Here is a 16158-nt window from a genome sequence, read left to right on the forward strand (position 1 = left end):
TCACGAAGGGGAGGCCTGGTGTGTATAATGTTAAGGGCGGTGGTGAAAGAGGAATATCTTGATGCTCTCAAGTGGTGAAAAACTGCAAGTGATGGACATGCAGGTCCACGTCATTCGGCGAGGTTTCACGCAGTCATGATGATACATGGCGGGGCTGTACAGGACCCAAACAGCATCATTGGCTGGCTACATCCAAAAGGAACACCGCAGCCAACACCGCAGTCAGCACGGCGTCGAACACGGCGCCCAACACCCACAACACCCGCAATACCTCACGCAACACCCCAGACATCACTCCGAATACCGCGCGCAAATGCACACATATCGCACGGGTTCTCGATCCTGCAATGCAAAAGCGAGGGAAGAAGTGGGGTTGTCGGGCCAATGAAGGATTTAGCGCTGATGCAGACGGCGGGGGCCACCGTCGCCCGACTGTTCTTAAAGACTGCCGCCTGGCCCACGACGATGCACACTTCACAGCCTGCACACTTCAGGTCCATACGACATGTACGACACGTACGATGAGGTTGCCCAGCTGGGCATCAGGGAGTAAGTCACCGCCCGGTCAAATGCTCCGACTCATTCAATTGACGCCATTGCCAGTCCGGACTTTACAAAGGTACACACTTACTACGGAAATCTTGTCTCCTGATTGCACATACATCTGCAGTGAAAGCACTCTCTGCCACCATTGAACACCCAGACCATGGATCCTACAACCCCCAAGGCTGACAACCCACCCAGTACCTCAAAGCCCGCAACCTCGAAAACATGACCAGCTTCGCCCAACTCCCGGGCTTCCTCGACCCGGACAGCAGCACCGGCCGCGACCAAGGCACCGTCATCCCCGTCCCCATGCGCGACGGCACCACCAACCCCCTGCGCCTGCACAAACCCCCCGCCGCTGCCGCCGACCCCGCCCGCCCCAGCCCGCTCATCGTCCTCCTCTACGGCGGCGGTTTCGTCTGGGGCGACAACACCCAGTCGTCGCCGCTCGCCCGCGTCCTGGCCCGCCTGCACCGCGCCACCGTCGTGCAGCCCACCTACCGCCTCGCTCCCACCCACCGCTTCCCCACCGCCGCCCACGACGTCTGGGACGCCATCGAGTGGCTCGCCGACCCGGCCGGCGACGCCTCCCGCCTCCTCGGCCCCGACGTCGACCTCTCCGCCGCCGGCTTCGTCGTCGGCGGCCTGTCCGCCGGCGCCAACCTCGCCGCCGTCACCGCCCAGGCCTGGATATCCGCCCGCCGCACCCCCGCCCTGTCCGGCCTGCACCTCGGCTGCCCCGGCCTGTTCGAGGGCGGCGAGCGCCACGTCCCCGCCGCCTACCGCCCGCTGTGGTTCTCGCGCGAGCAGAACGCCGACGCCCTCATCACCGGCACCGCCGTGCTGGAGCGCGTCTTGGCTGCCTATGCCCCCGACACCGCCTCGCCCGAGTGGAACCCGGTGAATGCCGGCGAGGAGCACTCGCTGGGGTTCCCGAAGACGTTTGTGGGCGTGGCGGGCGACGATCCGTTGAGGGATGATGGGCTGGTCTATTGGCGCATTCTGAGAGACAAGGGGACCGAGACGAGGCTGGACGTTGCCCCGGGCGTGCCGCATGGCCATACCGTGTTTAAGGGGTTGGAGGCGGCGACGAAGTCGAACGTGGAGGCGGTCAGGGCGTATGGCTGGATGTTGGGGGATGAGAAGACGGACCAGGAGATCATGGACGCGCTGGAGAAGGAGGAGCTGATCTAGCCGAAAACACAGACATCCTTCCCATTCTACCTTGTCTATGCATTTTATTTTTTTTTCCCGCTCAATCCAACTCCACCGCCAACCGCTTCCCGGAAATCTCCCCCCTCCTCATCCGATCCAACGCGCCATTCACCCCCGCCAGCCCGCCCTCCTCCACCACGACCTCGGGCGGCGTCAGCAACCCCTCCTCCAACAGCCGCTCCAGCCACGCCATCGTCGCCCTCCCCACCTCGGGCACCTCGTGAAACAGCTTGATCGGCACCGAATGCACCCTGACGCCCTCGCCCACCCCCTTCGGCCCCGCCGCCAACCCCACCAGATGCGCCGGCGGCCCCGATCCCTCTCCCGAATCCAACGCCCGCGCCAACCTCGCCGCCGTCTCCCTCCCCACAAAATCCACCCCAAACCTCCCCACACCCGCATCTCCCCCAACCACTCCCCTCACCACCTCCGCCGCCCTCTCCGGATCATGACTATCCACCCACAAATCGACGTCCTCATCCCCACCACCACGTCCCCCACCACCAGCCCCGGCGCCGCCCACGATCCTCCCCCCATGCTTCACCACGTCCCCCACCGCCACCACCCGCATCCCCGCCCCGCGCCGCCCCGCCAGCCGCGCCGCGATCCGCGCCGTCGTGCTCGACCCGCCCCACAGCACGAGCCAGTCGCCTTTTTTGGCGCGCTGATGTTGCCGCTGCCGGCGTTGATCATCAGCTCCTGCATGCAGATGCGCCTCCGCGAGACAGTCGCCCGGGATCCGCGCGGCGGGGATGGCGGCGAGGAGGGCGCGGAAGTCGGGGCCTGCTGTTGCCGTTGCAAGGAATCCGCCGGTGCTGCTCGACGAGGAAGAAGAGGGATCAGAGCCGGAAGCGGAAGAAGTGGAAGGGTCGACGCGAGAAGAAAAATCCAGGCCGAAGCAGACGCCGAGGGCGAGGGCGGCGGCGACGAAGGCGACGCCGAGGGTGGCGCCGGCGGCGGCGGGCAGCGCGGCCGGCAGCCGGCAGACGGTGTGGGCGGTGGCGACGGCGTATTGCTGGAAGGCCGACTTGCGGGGGTCGCGGTAGTCGGTCGAGATGGCGAGGTAGAGGGTTTGGGTTTTCTGGTCCTTCGTCGTGGTGGTGGTGGTGGTAGAAGAGCTGCTGCTGCTGCTGCTGCTGGGGGGGATGGTGCCGCTGGGGGAGGGGCAGGCGGAGCTACTGCTGCTGCTAGTACTAGTGCTGGGGTGCAGGGGAGAGGACGGGTCATGCGCGTCGACGATGGTGCCGACGAAGTCGCGGCCGCTGATGTAGGGGAGGGTGGGGATGCCGAAGCCGAAGTCTCTGGTTGGGGGTTTAGCTATATGCTGGTGGGACTGGTACTGCAAAGGGGTGGGAGGGGGCTTACGGTGCCTTCCAGTCTATGGGATTCAGGCCAATCGCCTTCACCTTGATCAGCACCTCGTCGTCGGAGCGTAGGCTGGGGATGTCGTGCTTGGGCGTGAGGGCGTAGCGGGTGCGCGGCTGGTACAGCATGAGGACCGTCTGCATCGTCGGGACGTCTGGCGGCGGCGGCGGCGGCGTCGAGTGCTGTTGATTGGCCAGTGATGGAGATGATGGTGTCGTGTCGACCACAACGCCGCCGCCCTCCTTGAGTGACTGGAATGGCTTCACATGACGGTTTACGGCTGCCTTTGCGGCAGCATTGGCCTTCAGGTCGTCGATAGTCAGCTCGCGCTTGAGGTTTGCCCAGACGGGCGCGCGCACTTCGGCCTGGCCAATCATCCTTTGGCGCAGGAACAGAAAAGGAAGCGAGAAAGCTGCGAAAAGTGCGCAGAGGAAGAAGAGGTCGAGCGACGCAAAGGTGGAAAAGTGGTACATTATTATTCTTTGGGAAAGCGGCGGGCGTCTAGACGACGACGTCAAGGACCAGGGGGGGCCGGCGTGGAGCTAGAGCTGTTTTCGAGACGCATGATTGCGTGCTTCTGGTCCCCACGGCCGGTTTGCCGGCCGGTACGAGTCAAATTTGCAGCGTAAGTGGGAGAAGGCGCGAGGTGTTGAATAGCGCAACCATGGCCTCAGATGCACCCGAAATCACGTCATCCACAAGGCGGACATTGCCCTTTTAGGTAAATCCGGCCCATCTCTCGCCAGTGCAGGCCGGCCCGTCGACCGACTACTTGCAAACATGTCCATGAAAAGCAATCGAATAATAGTGTGCAAGCCGGGCATGTTTGGACGGCCAAGTGAGCATAGGTAGTAGTCCTCGCGCCAACGCCTGTCGAACCTCGTTTCTCAGCCAAGCCAAAGCACAAAAACAGACACCACCGTCCACACCCTCACCCAACAAGCTCCTGCTGTCTCCTCAAATCATACGCAACCGGCTTCCCCGGCTTCGCACCTACCCCTTCCTGTGATCCTTTGCCAGCAGTCTCAGGCGCCACATACGGCGGATCCTCCTGATAAACATCATACATGTACCTGCTCCCCTCATGGTCCGGCCTCAGCCTCGCCTGGCCCCTCCCGTACACCTTCTCCCTCGCCGTCAGCCCGTCCTTCTCGCCCTTCTCGGGATACAGCCCCCTCCTCCGCAGCTCCGGCACGAGCAACTCGACGACATCGACAAACGTCCCCGGCGTCGTCACGTGCGCCAAATTGAAGCCGTCGACGTCCGCCTCGCGCACCCAGCGCTCCATCTCGTCGGCCACGGTCGCGGGGCTGCCCACCGCGACGGGGCCTAGCCCGCCGATGGATGCCTTCTCGGCGACGACGCGCGGCGTGACCTTGGGGACGTCGGCGGACGTGGCCGTCAGCGTCGCCAGGATCGACTTGACGCTGTTGGCCTCCTTGGAGTGCGCGGGCGTGAGGTCCTCGTCGAGCGGCAGCGCCGACACGTCGATGCCGGTCCAGCCGCTGAAGAGGACCAGCCCGCCGACCGTCGACGCGTACTTGCGCGCCTCGGCGAGCTTCGCCTGCGCCTCGGCGTCGGTGCGGCCCACGATGGGGCACAGCGTCGCGAAGACCTTGATGGAGCGCGGGTCGCGGCCCTGCGCGGCGGCGAGGCGGCGGATGGTGTCGATCTTGGGCCGGAGCGGGACCGGGCTGTGCGAGGAGACGAAGATGGCTTCGGCGTGGGTGGCGGCGAAGCGGGAGCCGGCGGGCGAGGTGCCGGCTTGGAAGAGGAAGGGCGTGCGCTGCGGCGAGGGGTCGGTGATGTGCCGCGTGTCGAGCTTGAAGTACTTGCCGTGGTGGTGGATCTCGCGGATGCGCTCGGGGAGCGCGTACGTGTCGTTTGCCGCGTCCTCGACGATGGCGTCGTCGCTCCAGGAGCCCTCCCAGAGCTTGTAGAGCACGCGCAGGTATTCGTCGGCCTGGACGTAGCGCTCGTCGTGCTCGATGGGCGAGTCGAGCCCGATGGCTTTGAATGCGGCCTTCTTCCAGGACGTGACGATGTTCCAGCCTATGCGGCCGTTGGTCAGATGGTCGAGGGTCGAGAATCGTTTGGCGAGCAAGAAGGGTGGCTCGAACGTGGTCGACGCGGTGATGCCAAATGCTAGGTTCTTAGTAACGGCCGCCATTGCGGAAATCGGCTAGCACACTGTTAGTTGTTGCTTGGAAAATCAGCCGTGTCTCACTGCTGTAAGTATTCTCTGAAGCGATATTGCCGCCCACGGCAGGTTAGAAGGTCTGAGTCCTCCAAGTCCCCGCAGAGAACACCACACTTTTCATGGACAGCTGATTCCAATATCCAGACAGATTTGTCGGTATTTAAAAGCTCCTTTTAGGTCCAAATTTGGAATCCTTGTCACTCGCCGTGCTGCATACAACCCAAAAAAGAAACGGTAAAAGAACTCACAATTGTCGGGTCTGTCATGGGCCATTGCGCAGCTCTCCTGATACAGTTGTCCAAGCTTCCCTCGTACGTATCGTATCCTCCGTATGTATCTGCCAGAAACAGCGCGTTGATGTCGCCTTCTTCCAGCAGCTTGGCCAAGTCAATCCAGTAGTCCAACTTCCTCTTGGTAGCCGACCGATCGTTGGGATTCTGCAACAGCACATGTGAGCTCGGGATACGCCTCAAGAGTCAACCAGACTGACCTTCCATTGACCTGGGGACAGGTGACCAACGGTGCTCATATCAAAAGCGTTGAGCAGGATGTGCTTTTTCTCGGCATGGTAGCCGTTGGTACCGTTTGTGTGCGCGGCCATGGTCAAGTCTGTGGTTTGGATCGTCCGAAGCTCTGAAAACTGACAGGAAAGGACGATCGTTAATGTGGGGATGGAGTAGGGAGGGGTATGGTGATGATCACGTGGCGGGGTGGGACAAGAACGCGATTCAATCAACTCTCACTAAGCCCGCTCAACTACACCGTGGAAACCAAAGTTCGTCGGTCAACTTTCAGCCTTCTTATCCGCACACTTGGATTCGAATGTTCCTGCATCGCGGCTTAGTCAGTCAGCACGCCATACTGGGGGCATATAGCTTCATGGATCCCCGCTTTAGCGCCTGCATCCGCTGCATGATCCATGCGTCGAGGTCCTTCTCCCCAGCGCCCGCAACTGCTGCAATGACGTCCTAAACAAGGCTTTGCGCTAACACCTGGTTTGGTGTTATCTAACGGGGTATTGGAACACGGCTGCCTTACTAATATTACAGGCGCAATCAACCCCAAAGATCTGCTGATGCACGAGAAAGCCGAGGAAACACCAATTGGATGGCGCAAACCAGGTGTCGACGCAGAACCCCGCCCAAGACGTTGATGGGATCGCCTTTTTTCACTGATAAGCTGCGGCGCGCCCGAAGAATCCAATCGCACCTCGATGCAACATGTATACTCGACTTTTGTTTCATTGGAACCCGTGGCATTCAAGAGTGGAGGGTGCGATAAGACTGCCGGTGCGACCCCGATACGGTCGGTCCTTCCGGCTTGCGTAGCGGTTGCCGAGTAGCGAGTGGCATCCATGATAAAGTATTCATACTTGAGTCTCACCTTGCGGCGTGTTGCGGCCTGCAAACCCTTCTCGAATAATCTCTTTGTCTAATCGACAATGGCGGAAAGCAAGACCGCCGCCGCCACAGACACAATAGTGGTCGAGAGCCCTTCGTCATCGTCAATCGCTGCCAACGAGTTTCACGATGGCAGTCATGAAGGCAAAAAGGCTTTTCTCGCCTCATTCACCGCCGAAGAGGACAGGGCCATCAGGCGTAAAGTGGACCGAAAGTTCCTCCTGCTTCTCGGCCTTATATACCTGTTCAAAAACGTGAGTTCGACCGTGGAAGGGAACGAATGTACTCAACTGATGTCTGATCCAGATCGACTACACGAACGCAGCCAGCGTAAAGGTTCTACAGGTTGGAGAGCCAAGCAACGTGTTGAATGAACTTAAGATGTCGGCAAACGAGTACAACTGGGTGCAGTCAATCTACTATGTACGTGTGTTAACCTCCGGGTTATGAGCCAGTGTTAACGCTTACAGATCGCGTACATCCTGTTCGAGGTGCCATCCAACCTGCTCCTAAAGAAGACGAGTCCGCGTAACTGGCAAACGCGCATTATCGTGTCCTGGGGAACCGTTCTGGCTTGCCATGCAGCCGTCAAGAACAAAGCAGGCCTGTACACTGCCCGGTTCTTCTTGGGCGCCATGGAGGCCGGCATGTTTCCGGGTCTCGCTGTGCAACTGTGTTCGTGGTATAGAGCGGATGAGATCCAAAAGCCTTTCATGTGGATGTTCGCCATTCAAAACACATCCGGAATCGTTGGGTCCTTGGTTGCGTACGGCGTGTCTTACATGAACGGACTCGGTGGTCTTAGCGCATGGAGATGGTAAGTCAGACGAGTGTCAGATTGCTGAAGCGGAGCTGACCTGTGGTTGTAGGGTGTATTTGCTGGAGGGCATCGCGACTATTCTTTTCGGCGGCGTGGTGTGGGCAGTGCTCCCGGATTATCCCAAGTCGCCGCGATCCAACAGCTGGCTCACACCACGAGAGCAAGAATATCTGGAGGCGCGGCTGGCGGACAATGCTCCCAAGACACACGAGCCGTCGTTTAGAAAGACCGAGGTCATGGCTGCGCTGAAAGACTTGCGGACCTACTCCTTCATGCTCATACACTTTACCATGAACTTGGCGGGCTACGGACTGACGTGGCAGCTTCCTACCATCACGACGGCTCTCGGATATGCAGGGCTTCCGCGCAATCAGCTACTGAACATTCCCCCGGCAGCAGGATCGGTGCTGTGCATCATCTTTTGCGGATGGTTCCTGCGACAGGCGTACCTGACGCGTCCCATGTTCGTGATGATGATCAACGTGATCATGCTGATCGCCTACGGCGTTTTGGCGGGGGTGTCATCCAGGGTGGCTGTCTACACATGCATCGTGATCGGATACGCAATGAGCGCGGCAATCTGCGTTCCGTTCTTTACATGGCGGTCGTCGACGCTGAGCGGGGCGACAGGTGCAGCGTTCGGACTCGCGCTGCAGAACTGCGTTGGCCAAGTGGGCGGGGTGGTGGGGCCCCAGCTGTTCCAAGACAAGTACGCGTACAACGGGTACAAGGTGCCGTTCGCCATCTGCGCAGCCATGTGCGGGTCCACGTGCTTGGCGATTGCTTGGAGCTGGTGGTTGACCAAGGACCTCGAGCACGATATCCGCAGGATCAGGCGGCTTCGACTGAAGGCGGCCAAGCAGGGCGAAGTGTATGCCGACGACGATGTCGACATGAGCGGACAGCGCAAGTTTTTCAATGGGTTGCGGAAGAGGGCGGAGGTGTAGAGATGGAACGGGAAAGACCAGAGTTTGCAGATGACATAATGCCAACGTCACGTGAGCGCGTGTGTTCAATCATCAATCACTGGTCGCGCCGTGTTTAAGTCCCCCACAACCCACCCCACTCGTCCACTCCACTCTCCTACTCTGCATCTCTGCAACTGGCAATTTGTAGCTCGCTTCCACCCTCGCGGCCAGCATGTCCAATCTCGCTCCGCCCATCATGCGCGACGGCTTCGCCTACCAAGGCCAGCTGTTCGCCGACGCCGGCAACCACAACCGACACCCGCGCGCCTCCAAGGCCGAAATACGAGCGCTATTGCTCCCCAAGAAGCCGGAAACGGGGCAAAAAGACCAGGTTGGGCATTGGTACGTCGCCCAACTCAAGCACTATGGATTACCCCACACCAAGGACAAGAACGCCGCCAAGCTTCGTCTGCTTAACGCCATCAACACCGGCACACTCAAGGTACCCGCCGACGTCAAGCAGTTGGAGGCCGATTTGAAGAAGGAGTACGCTGCTGCCAATCGCAACGCCAAGGAGGCCGGCTTGAAACCCAAGGATGCGGCGCCCAACCCCACGTCCACCCCAGCGAGGAAGAAGAAAGGTAAGGCACCCACCGACAAAACAGCTGCTACGCCTGCCACGCCTGCCAGAACAAGAAGGGCCAAGGCATCGGCTCCCGACATCACGCCCGTCACCCCAGCGAGAAAGAGGAGGAGAAATGGTGAAGATAGTCCCGAGCCATCGGCAGGCCCCGCACCCTCGGAGAAGACCAAGCCGGCCGAGCCACCTGCGAAGAGGAAGAAGGAACCTGCGAAGAAGACGCCGGCGACGCCCAATGCCCGCAGTGTAGCAACACCACAGAAGAATAACACTGTCGCCTCGACCGAAGAGCAGGCCACCAGTGCATTTGATGACAAGAAAGGCGTCTACTACCTCACTATACTCGCCACCACCACCCAATTGGCGGTGCCAGCCGCGGATCCCAAGTCCCACAAGATGCTCCTCTGTCCAGACGGAGACGAGCTGTGGGGCTCATACTCCTTCGGTCCCTTTTCCGGTGTCATGCGGATTGACACAACATCTCTCAATGGCATTTCCGGCTTCACCTGGCGTGGTACGGATTCCAGTGACCCATCCCGAGTCAAATTTGCTACCGGGCTCGGGAAGCTGAACTTTGTTGATTCAAGGCGGATTGATGGGTCCTTCTTCAGTCTCGGCCAACACCGCACCCGTTTCGAAGGAAAACTCCAGGCGGGCGTGCGTCAGTGCCCTCGTGATGCCTTGAGCTTCCAACATGAGTGGGACGACTATACCCACTCCAACAAATGGTACGGATCACCTCCTGCTCGGGTTCCCGCTGGTGGGGGGCTTCTCTCGGGGTCTTTCTCCAGGAGCTCCACTCGTGATGCTTCTCAGTCGAATGAGCCGCATCACTCGCCCGTTGACAGTCATCAAGACACGTCATCCATGGATGAGCAGGACGTCGCAAAAGAGCCAGTCGTGCAAATGTCTAATCCAGGACCTTCGTTCGCTAAGGGTGTTGAAGACAAAACACTCAAGGAGAATGATAGTATCAAGGAGACTACCAGCATCAAGGAGAACGAGAACATCAAGAAGGAACCGGACTTGCAATGGCATGATGCACAGCCTGCGCCCGTAAACGAACTTGCGAGACAAGGCTCTCACATCCAGTCTATGAACAACTTTTACAACAACTCTGTTCGCTCGGGACCTGAAATTTCGGATATTGGCCAGATCACTGGTGTGTATGACATGCAGTGCCCGGCAATTGAGGACGATTTCCTCGAAAGCCAGAACAACCTCAAGATGTACCTCTGTCGCGACGCTAGGTCTTCAATAACCTGGGGCAGTTTCGCTTGGGGCCCGTTCAAGGGAGTCATCAAGATGAACCCTGGTCCGACCGCCTACTCACCCACGACTGTTGCACTCAAATGGCGTGCTCGTGACGAACAGAACGGTGACGCTCGCTTTGGTGGAGGATGCCACGGCGAGATGGAGTTTTCTGAACCAGGCTCAATTGCGGGCAAGTTACTTGGCCTGTACGGCGGAACTATGGAGTTTTGGGGCAAGAGGAGGGCTGGCCCGAGGAACTGCGGCTATGCGTTGCACCAGTTCGAGCAGGAGTGGGATTCCTATCCGTCCGATGCCGATGGAGAACCAGAAGAAAGTGGGAGTGAGGATCAGTTGTACGATCGCCACGGTAAACTCAACCCACGTGGTCGTTATGTCGACTTGTTGAAGAAGAGCCAGAGCGAGTGAGGAGAGATGGGTTGCGATTCATGTACTCTCGGTCGAGCGGAACGATGATTGGATCTCGGCTTAGGCGCTGATGGGAGTCAGGTATACCCTCATTGTGGGACTTTGGATGTTGGGCGCCTCGGAAGTGGTATGACAATGGTGCACATGATGTTCAGCTAACTACGCCGTCGGCGCTTCCGCAAGGCTGGCGTTCTGTTACCCGTGCAGAATTTCCGACAATGTCTGCAGGGCGTCAACGGCGGAGCAATGTATTATTCAACTGCATAGGACACTTGAAAAAAAAGAAAGAAACCCATTCTGAGTATTCAGAAGTTACTGATATCTGACCACGTTATTGGGGCTTAGCTGAGCATCAGATACGATACACGATCGACGCTGCATGTGACAGCAGGCCCACGAACACCGAGTAACTTGACGTCTAGACACGGTAAGAGCGGGTGATTGCCCAAGCGGCAGCGGCAAGCCGCGAGTAATCGCAGACTGACCCACCGCAGCACCATCCACGGCAGGAACAACCCGATCGTTTTGTCGTGTGGCTCGTTAGCAAATTGCCGGGCTGCTATTGTGTGCTCGTGGGCGGAGATGGCGAATTACCCAAAACGCGATAGCGCGCTTCCAAACACTGGCTGGAAGACCCTACCCTGCCACATAGTCCCCTTGCGCCTATGCAATGTCTAGCTAGTCTGACTCGAGAGGTAGGCTCCATAGCACTCGGAATTGTGCGCTAATACTTTTTACCAGGCCGCTCTGAGTATTATCTCCTCGCGCGTCCCGTGCTCCGATCCCTCCCGCATATAGCGCAGCCATGCTCGGCACCGCAAACGATGGCGCGTTGGAGTGGAGCCATGAGATGCTTCCCCATGCCCATAATTTTGCTAGGCACTCGTCCCGGTAGGCAGGGTCGCTGATAGGGCAAGCTCACCAGTACTCAAGAATGGACCTTTTCCCTGCTTTTTTGCTCGTATCACCACCACCACCCTATCCCCACCTTCGTCGCAAAGGAAGCGCTTTTGTTTCCGAATATGGTGACGGTACCATCTATTGTGCCATCAATAGTGCCTCAGCGCGCGAAACGCTGGTACAATTGGTTCGCGGATGATGACACCCCCGAGGAACGCAAGCTCATTGTCAAGCTGGACACCTTGATCGTGCCGTACGCGTTTTTGGTCTATTGGTTGAAGTAAGTTCAGTCGCATTTGTTCAATGAGCGACAATTCTGACGGGCACAGGTATCTTGACCAGGCAAACATCAGTGAGTGGCCATTGACATGAACTCAGTTTGAATGCCGCTGACCGGCAAACTTGTAGATAATGCATATGTCGCAGGTCTTTCCGACGAACTTGGCTTCCATGGTAACGAGCTAGTACATTTGCAGACAATGTACATTGTTGGAGCGGTGGTCGGACAGGTCCCGTTCGCGTGGCTGTTCACCAAGGTCCGGATGCACTGGCTGCTCCCCGGCATGGACCTTGCGTGGGGTATCTTCACGCTGTTGCAGTACCGGGCCAACGGCTACTCTGAGATGATGGCGTACCGCTTCTTGGTCGGACTCTTCGAGGTACGTCCAACTACAAAAGTCAGGTTGGATATCAGCACTCTGACGAGACGTGCAGAGCGCCTACTTCCCAGGAGTCCACTACGTCTTCGGCGCGTGGTATCGGGGCCATGAACTCAGTCGCAGAGGAGGAGTCTTTTACGTCGGGCTCACGCTCGGCACCTTGACGGCGGGTTTGATCCAAAGCGCGGCAACCAGCACGCTCGAAGGCGTCCACGGCCTGTCTGGTTGGCGGTGGATGTACATCATCTGCTCTTGCATGACCTTCTTCATGGGCTTCATCGGCTTCTTCATCTTCCCCGGCACGCCCGACATGCCGAACCGGCTCGTCCTCAAGGACCACGACATCGAGCTCGCGAAGCGCCGGCTCGAAAAGGACGGCCCCCGCGGCTCGGTCCAGCTGACGTGGCGCACCGTCAAAAACGTCTTCTCGAGCTGGAAGCTGTACGTGCTCGTGTTGTGGGCCGTTTTCTTCTGGAACGCCAGCATCAACACCAGCTCGGGCGCGTACCTGCTCTGGATCAAGAGCCTGAAGCGGTACCCGTCGCCCACGGTCAACACGCTCGGCAGCACCGCGCCCGCCATCGGCATCTTCTACGTCCTCTTCATCTGCTTCGGCGCCGACCTCTTCCTCGGCCGCGCCGGCGCCATCACCGTCGCGTACGTGTGGAACGCCATCGGCATGATCATCCTGTGCGTGTGGGACGTGCCCGAGGCGGCCAAGTGGTTCGCGTTCAACACGTTTTACGCGTCCGTCGCCATGTCGTCGGTGCTGTACGGCTGGGCCAACGACATCATGCGCCACCGCCCGGACGAGAGGTCGTTCATGCTCATCGCCATGAACACGGTTGGGCAGAGCACCACGGCGTGGACGCCGCTGCTTGTGTTCAAGACGGTTGAGGCGCCCAGGTTTCCCAAGGGCTTTCCGTTTGTGTTGGCGTGTACGATCGCGACGGTGGGCATGACGTTTGTTGTCAGGTTTTTGCACAATAGGGAGGAGTAAGTTCTGAGAACTGATGGTCTGAGGGTGCACCTGCTAACTGTTGGAATAGGGAACAACTGAAATCGAAGGCGGAGTCTGCAGATGGGGAAGCCCAGCCTGGGACGCCGCCGGTGGGAACCCTTGTTGTGGACGCTAATCAGAAACACGCGTAGAGTTTGGATGAGATATAGTCTGTGATGAAAATCAAGTCGGCAATTGAAGAAAGTACCATGACCGAGACGTCGAATAAACGGACTTTTTGCGCGGGCAGTTGAAGCAAGTACCTGAAGATAGACGCTGGATTTCAAATGTGGACGAATACATACAGACATATGATTTTCACTGTCCAGTTGAAAACCAGAGTGCAACGAACAAGATAGTGGCATCTGCATGTACGTCCATTCTCCTTTTTCTTTCTCATAAAGTGATGAAGATCAGTTAAACGCTTGAGCTCTTTGTTCGCCAGCAACACGTCATCATCACCCACTTCATTGTCTTGCACGTGGTGAAGACCTGATGCAACTCAATCCGATGCCATTCCTTTGTCTCCCCTTTCGCCACCGCGCCGGGTCATCGGTATCCACCTCAACTTTCCCTCAGCTTCGCCGCAACCCCGTCACACAAGACATCCAAGCCATGTTCCAGCTACTCCTCGCCGCAATCGCCCTGATACTGGCGTACCTCCGCGCCCTCGTCTCCGCCCAAAACGACGTCACAGTCCTCGGAACAACCCTCCCCACGACGTCGACAACAACAACAACAACAACAACAACCAAAGACGTCGCCGCCGCAACCGTCGGCGGCGCCTCCTCGACATCGACGAGCAGCGAGGCCCCCGCCGCCACCATCACCATCACGGTGAACCGCGTCGCCAACATGTTCGTGCCGGCCAACGTGACCGCGCAGGTCGGCGACGTCGTCAAGTTCGAGTTCTGGCCGACCAACAACTCGGTCGCGCGCGCCGCCTACGGCTACCCGTGCACGCCCTACGCCCTCGTCTCCCCGGCCGACGCCGCCGACGGCTTCTGGTCCGGCTTCAAGCCCGTCGTCGCCAACCTCGCCCAGGTCAACATCACGGAGCTGGTCAGTCAGCATCCATCCATCCATCCATCCCCATGATCCCATTCCCCCCCACCCCTGCATCTTAATTCCTCGCGCGTACGTGATTTCAGCGACATGGCTGATGCATAGGTACATACATACACACAGCCCGCATACTACATCGCCATCAACCGCGTCACGCCGCTGTGGTTCTACAACTCGGCCCCGGGAGCCTGCGTCGGCTCCCAGATGGTCGGCGTCATCAACCCCGCCGCGCCGTCCGACCTCGCCGTCCAGAAGCGCGCCGCCGCCCAAGCCACCCTCGCCCTGAGCCCCGGCGAGCAGCTGCCGCCGGAGGGCGCTTCGGCGTCTGCTTCCTCCGGCACCGCTGCTGCTGGTACTGCTGGTACTGCTGGTACTGCTGGTGCTGGTGCTGGGGGTGGTGGTGGTGGTGGTGGTGGCTCGTCGTCGTCGGCGCACGTCTCGGCCGGCGCGGCGGCGGGGATTGCGGTCGGGTGTCTTGTTGGGGTTGCGGGGGTTGGGGGAGGGGTGTGGGCGCTGAGGCGGAGGCGGATCAAGGGGCGGCGCGTGCAGGAAGGAGCGGGGGGTGGAGGAGGCAGCGGCGAGAAGAAGGGTGGTGGGGAGGGGGATGGAAACGGTGGTGGTGGTGGGAGGAGTGCGGTCGTGTCGGAGTTGCCTGGGAGTGCTGTTGCTAGTTCGGATGGGGTCGGGTCGCCGTGGTCGCCGGTGGCGACGTGGCGGGGGAGGCAGACGGTGGTGAGTGAGTTGAGTGCGTATGGGGAGTTGTCGAGGGAGCAGTGAGTCTTTTTTTGTGCGGCCCCTTTTGTGGTGGATGTTGTGCTGATTGTTGTGTAGGATACCGACTACGCCGCCGGACAGGAGGTTGCCGATGTTGCCGGAGGTTCAAGCGAAGAAGGAAGGGCCGTTTGAGCTTGGTTCTTAGGTCGTGTGGATTGCGAGGACGTGGATCTCTTCCCTTCATTTGTCACAGTTCGATATGATTCTCATTTTCATCATGTGCAGATGTTAGCAGATATTGTGGACGTACTGTAGCTTATTTCCCATAATAGCGTAAAACTTGAACGGAATGACGAGATCCAAAACGAAGAAGCCATCGGAAGAAACATAGGAGCAAAGTTTTACACACCACTCATATCCAAGTAACTCAAAGAAAGACCCAGCAGCGCTAGCCAGCATGCAGCTATCCCAAACCTTTTCCTGTACGTCGGCAACTTCTCCGGTGGAATAGGCTCACAGTGGATCAGAAGCTGGTAAGGATGAGTCATTATAATGGAATGTGGAGCTCTTCCGGGTTGTTTCCATCCATCAATGGTGGACACCGGACAGCTTAGATTTGGCTTTGAGTTTATTCTGATTGCTCAACGCTGGTGTACTTGATTCTGCACCAACGAGCAGTTCGAGAGATGGCTCCGCAAAAGCTTCTATTACTCACGGTTGTGGCTTCGTCTCGTTGATAAATTCGGTCCAGCTCAGTTGCGTGTGGCCCCTCTTGTATTCGAGAGCATCCCACGGAAGATGTCTTATAACTGGGACAATGCTCTCAGGTGAAATGGTTTCTTCACCTCCTTGCGTGACATAAGCTTCGATGTCGCCTTCTTGATTTCTTAACTTCCCGCCCTCGTTTGTGAATTTAGATTTCGGCGGCAGCTTTGTGGGTGGATGCGGAAGGCGAGAAGATGGTGGATAGTTGTAAGAAGCTGTGTAAGCGAAGGCGCCATCCTCAGGGGAGTGCGATTGAACCGGTGAAGGCCATCTGGATTTGG

At 58.6% G+C, this 16158-nt stretch overlaps 7 protein-coding genes across 7 annotated transcripts; 5 read left to right on the forward strand and 2 right to left on the reverse strand.

Annotated features, from left to right (window-relative positions):
• Positions 1–505: 505 nt before the first annotated feature.
• BKCO1_870007 (alpha beta hydrolase fold-3 domain-containing protein) lies at positions 506–1740 on the forward strand (the record flags this gene model as incomplete). Its single annotated transcript, XM_020279664.1, has 3 exons — positions 506–549; positions 604–619; positions 745–1740. The coding sequence occupies 3 exons, from the start codon at positions 506–508 to the stop codon at positions 1738–1740; spliced, it is 1056 nt and encodes a 351-aa protein (XP_020125496.1).
• Positions 1741–1801: 61 nt separating this feature from the next.
• On the reverse strand, positions 1802–3599 carry BKCO1_870008 (quinone oxidoreductase; the record flags this gene model as incomplete). Its single annotated transcript, XM_020279665.1, has 2 exons — positions 1802–3062; positions 3127–3599. 2 exons carry the CDS (start codon positions 3597–3599, stop codon positions 1802–1804), a joined length of 1734 nt encoding a protein of 577 aa, XP_020125501.1.
• Positions 3600–4057: 458 nt separating this feature from the next.
• Positions 4058–5927, reverse strand: BKCO1_870009 (xenobiotic compound family; the record flags this gene model as incomplete). The annotated part of the gene is made up of 3 exons (XM_020279666.1): positions 4058–5308; positions 5575–5763; positions 5817–5927. The coding sequence occupies 3 exons, from the start codon at positions 5925–5927 to the stop codon at positions 4058–4060; spliced, it is 1551 nt and encodes a 516-aa protein (XP_020125500.1).
• Positions 5928–6767: 840 nt separating this feature from the next.
• BKCO1_8700010 (high-affinity nicotinic acid transporter) lies at positions 6768–8493 on the forward strand (the record flags this gene model as incomplete). Its single annotated transcript, XM_020279638.1, has 4 exons — positions 6768–6980; positions 7033–7149; positions 7197–7543; positions 7596–8493. 4 exons carry the CDS (start codon positions 6768–6770, stop codon positions 8491–8493), a joined length of 1575 nt encoding a protein of 524 aa, XP_020125475.1.
• Positions 8494–8686: 193 nt separating this feature from the next.
• Positions 8687–10774, forward strand: BKCO1_8700011 (uncharacterized protein; the record flags this gene model as incomplete). The annotated part of the gene is made up of 1 exon (XM_020279639.1): positions 8687–10774. The coding sequence occupies one exon, from the start codon at positions 8687–8689 to the stop codon at positions 10772–10774; it is 2088 nt and encodes a 695-aa protein (XP_020125474.1).
• A 1022-nt stretch (positions 10775–11796) lies between these two features.
• On the forward strand, positions 11797–13485 carry BKCO1_8700012 (major facilitator superfamily transporter; the record flags this gene model as incomplete). The annotated part of the gene is made up of 5 exons (XM_020279640.1): positions 11797–11954; positions 12004–12026; positions 12083–12333; positions 12389–13329; positions 13383–13485. 5 exons carry the CDS (start codon positions 11797–11799, stop codon positions 13483–13485), a joined length of 1476 nt encoding a protein of 491 aa, XP_020125477.1.
• Positions 13486–13843: 358 nt separating this feature from the next.
• BKCO1_8700013 (extracellular serine-rich protein) lies at positions 13844–15317 on the forward strand (the record flags this gene model as incomplete). The annotated part of the gene is made up of 3 exons (XM_020279641.1): positions 13844–14395; positions 14522–15171; positions 15230–15317. The coding sequence occupies 3 exons, from the start codon at positions 13844–13846 to the stop codon at positions 15315–15317; spliced, it is 1290 nt and encodes a 429-aa protein (XP_020125476.1).
• Between the last annotated feature and the right edge of the window lie 841 nt (positions 15318–16158).

Source organism: Diplodia corticola, assembly GCF_001883845.1.
Source record: "Diplodia corticola strain CBS 112549 chromosome Unknown scaffold87, whole genome shotgun sequence".
NCBI classification, from domain to species: Eukaryota; Fungi; Ascomycota; class Dothideomycetes; order Botryosphaeriales; family Botryosphaeriaceae; genus Diplodia; species Diplodia corticola.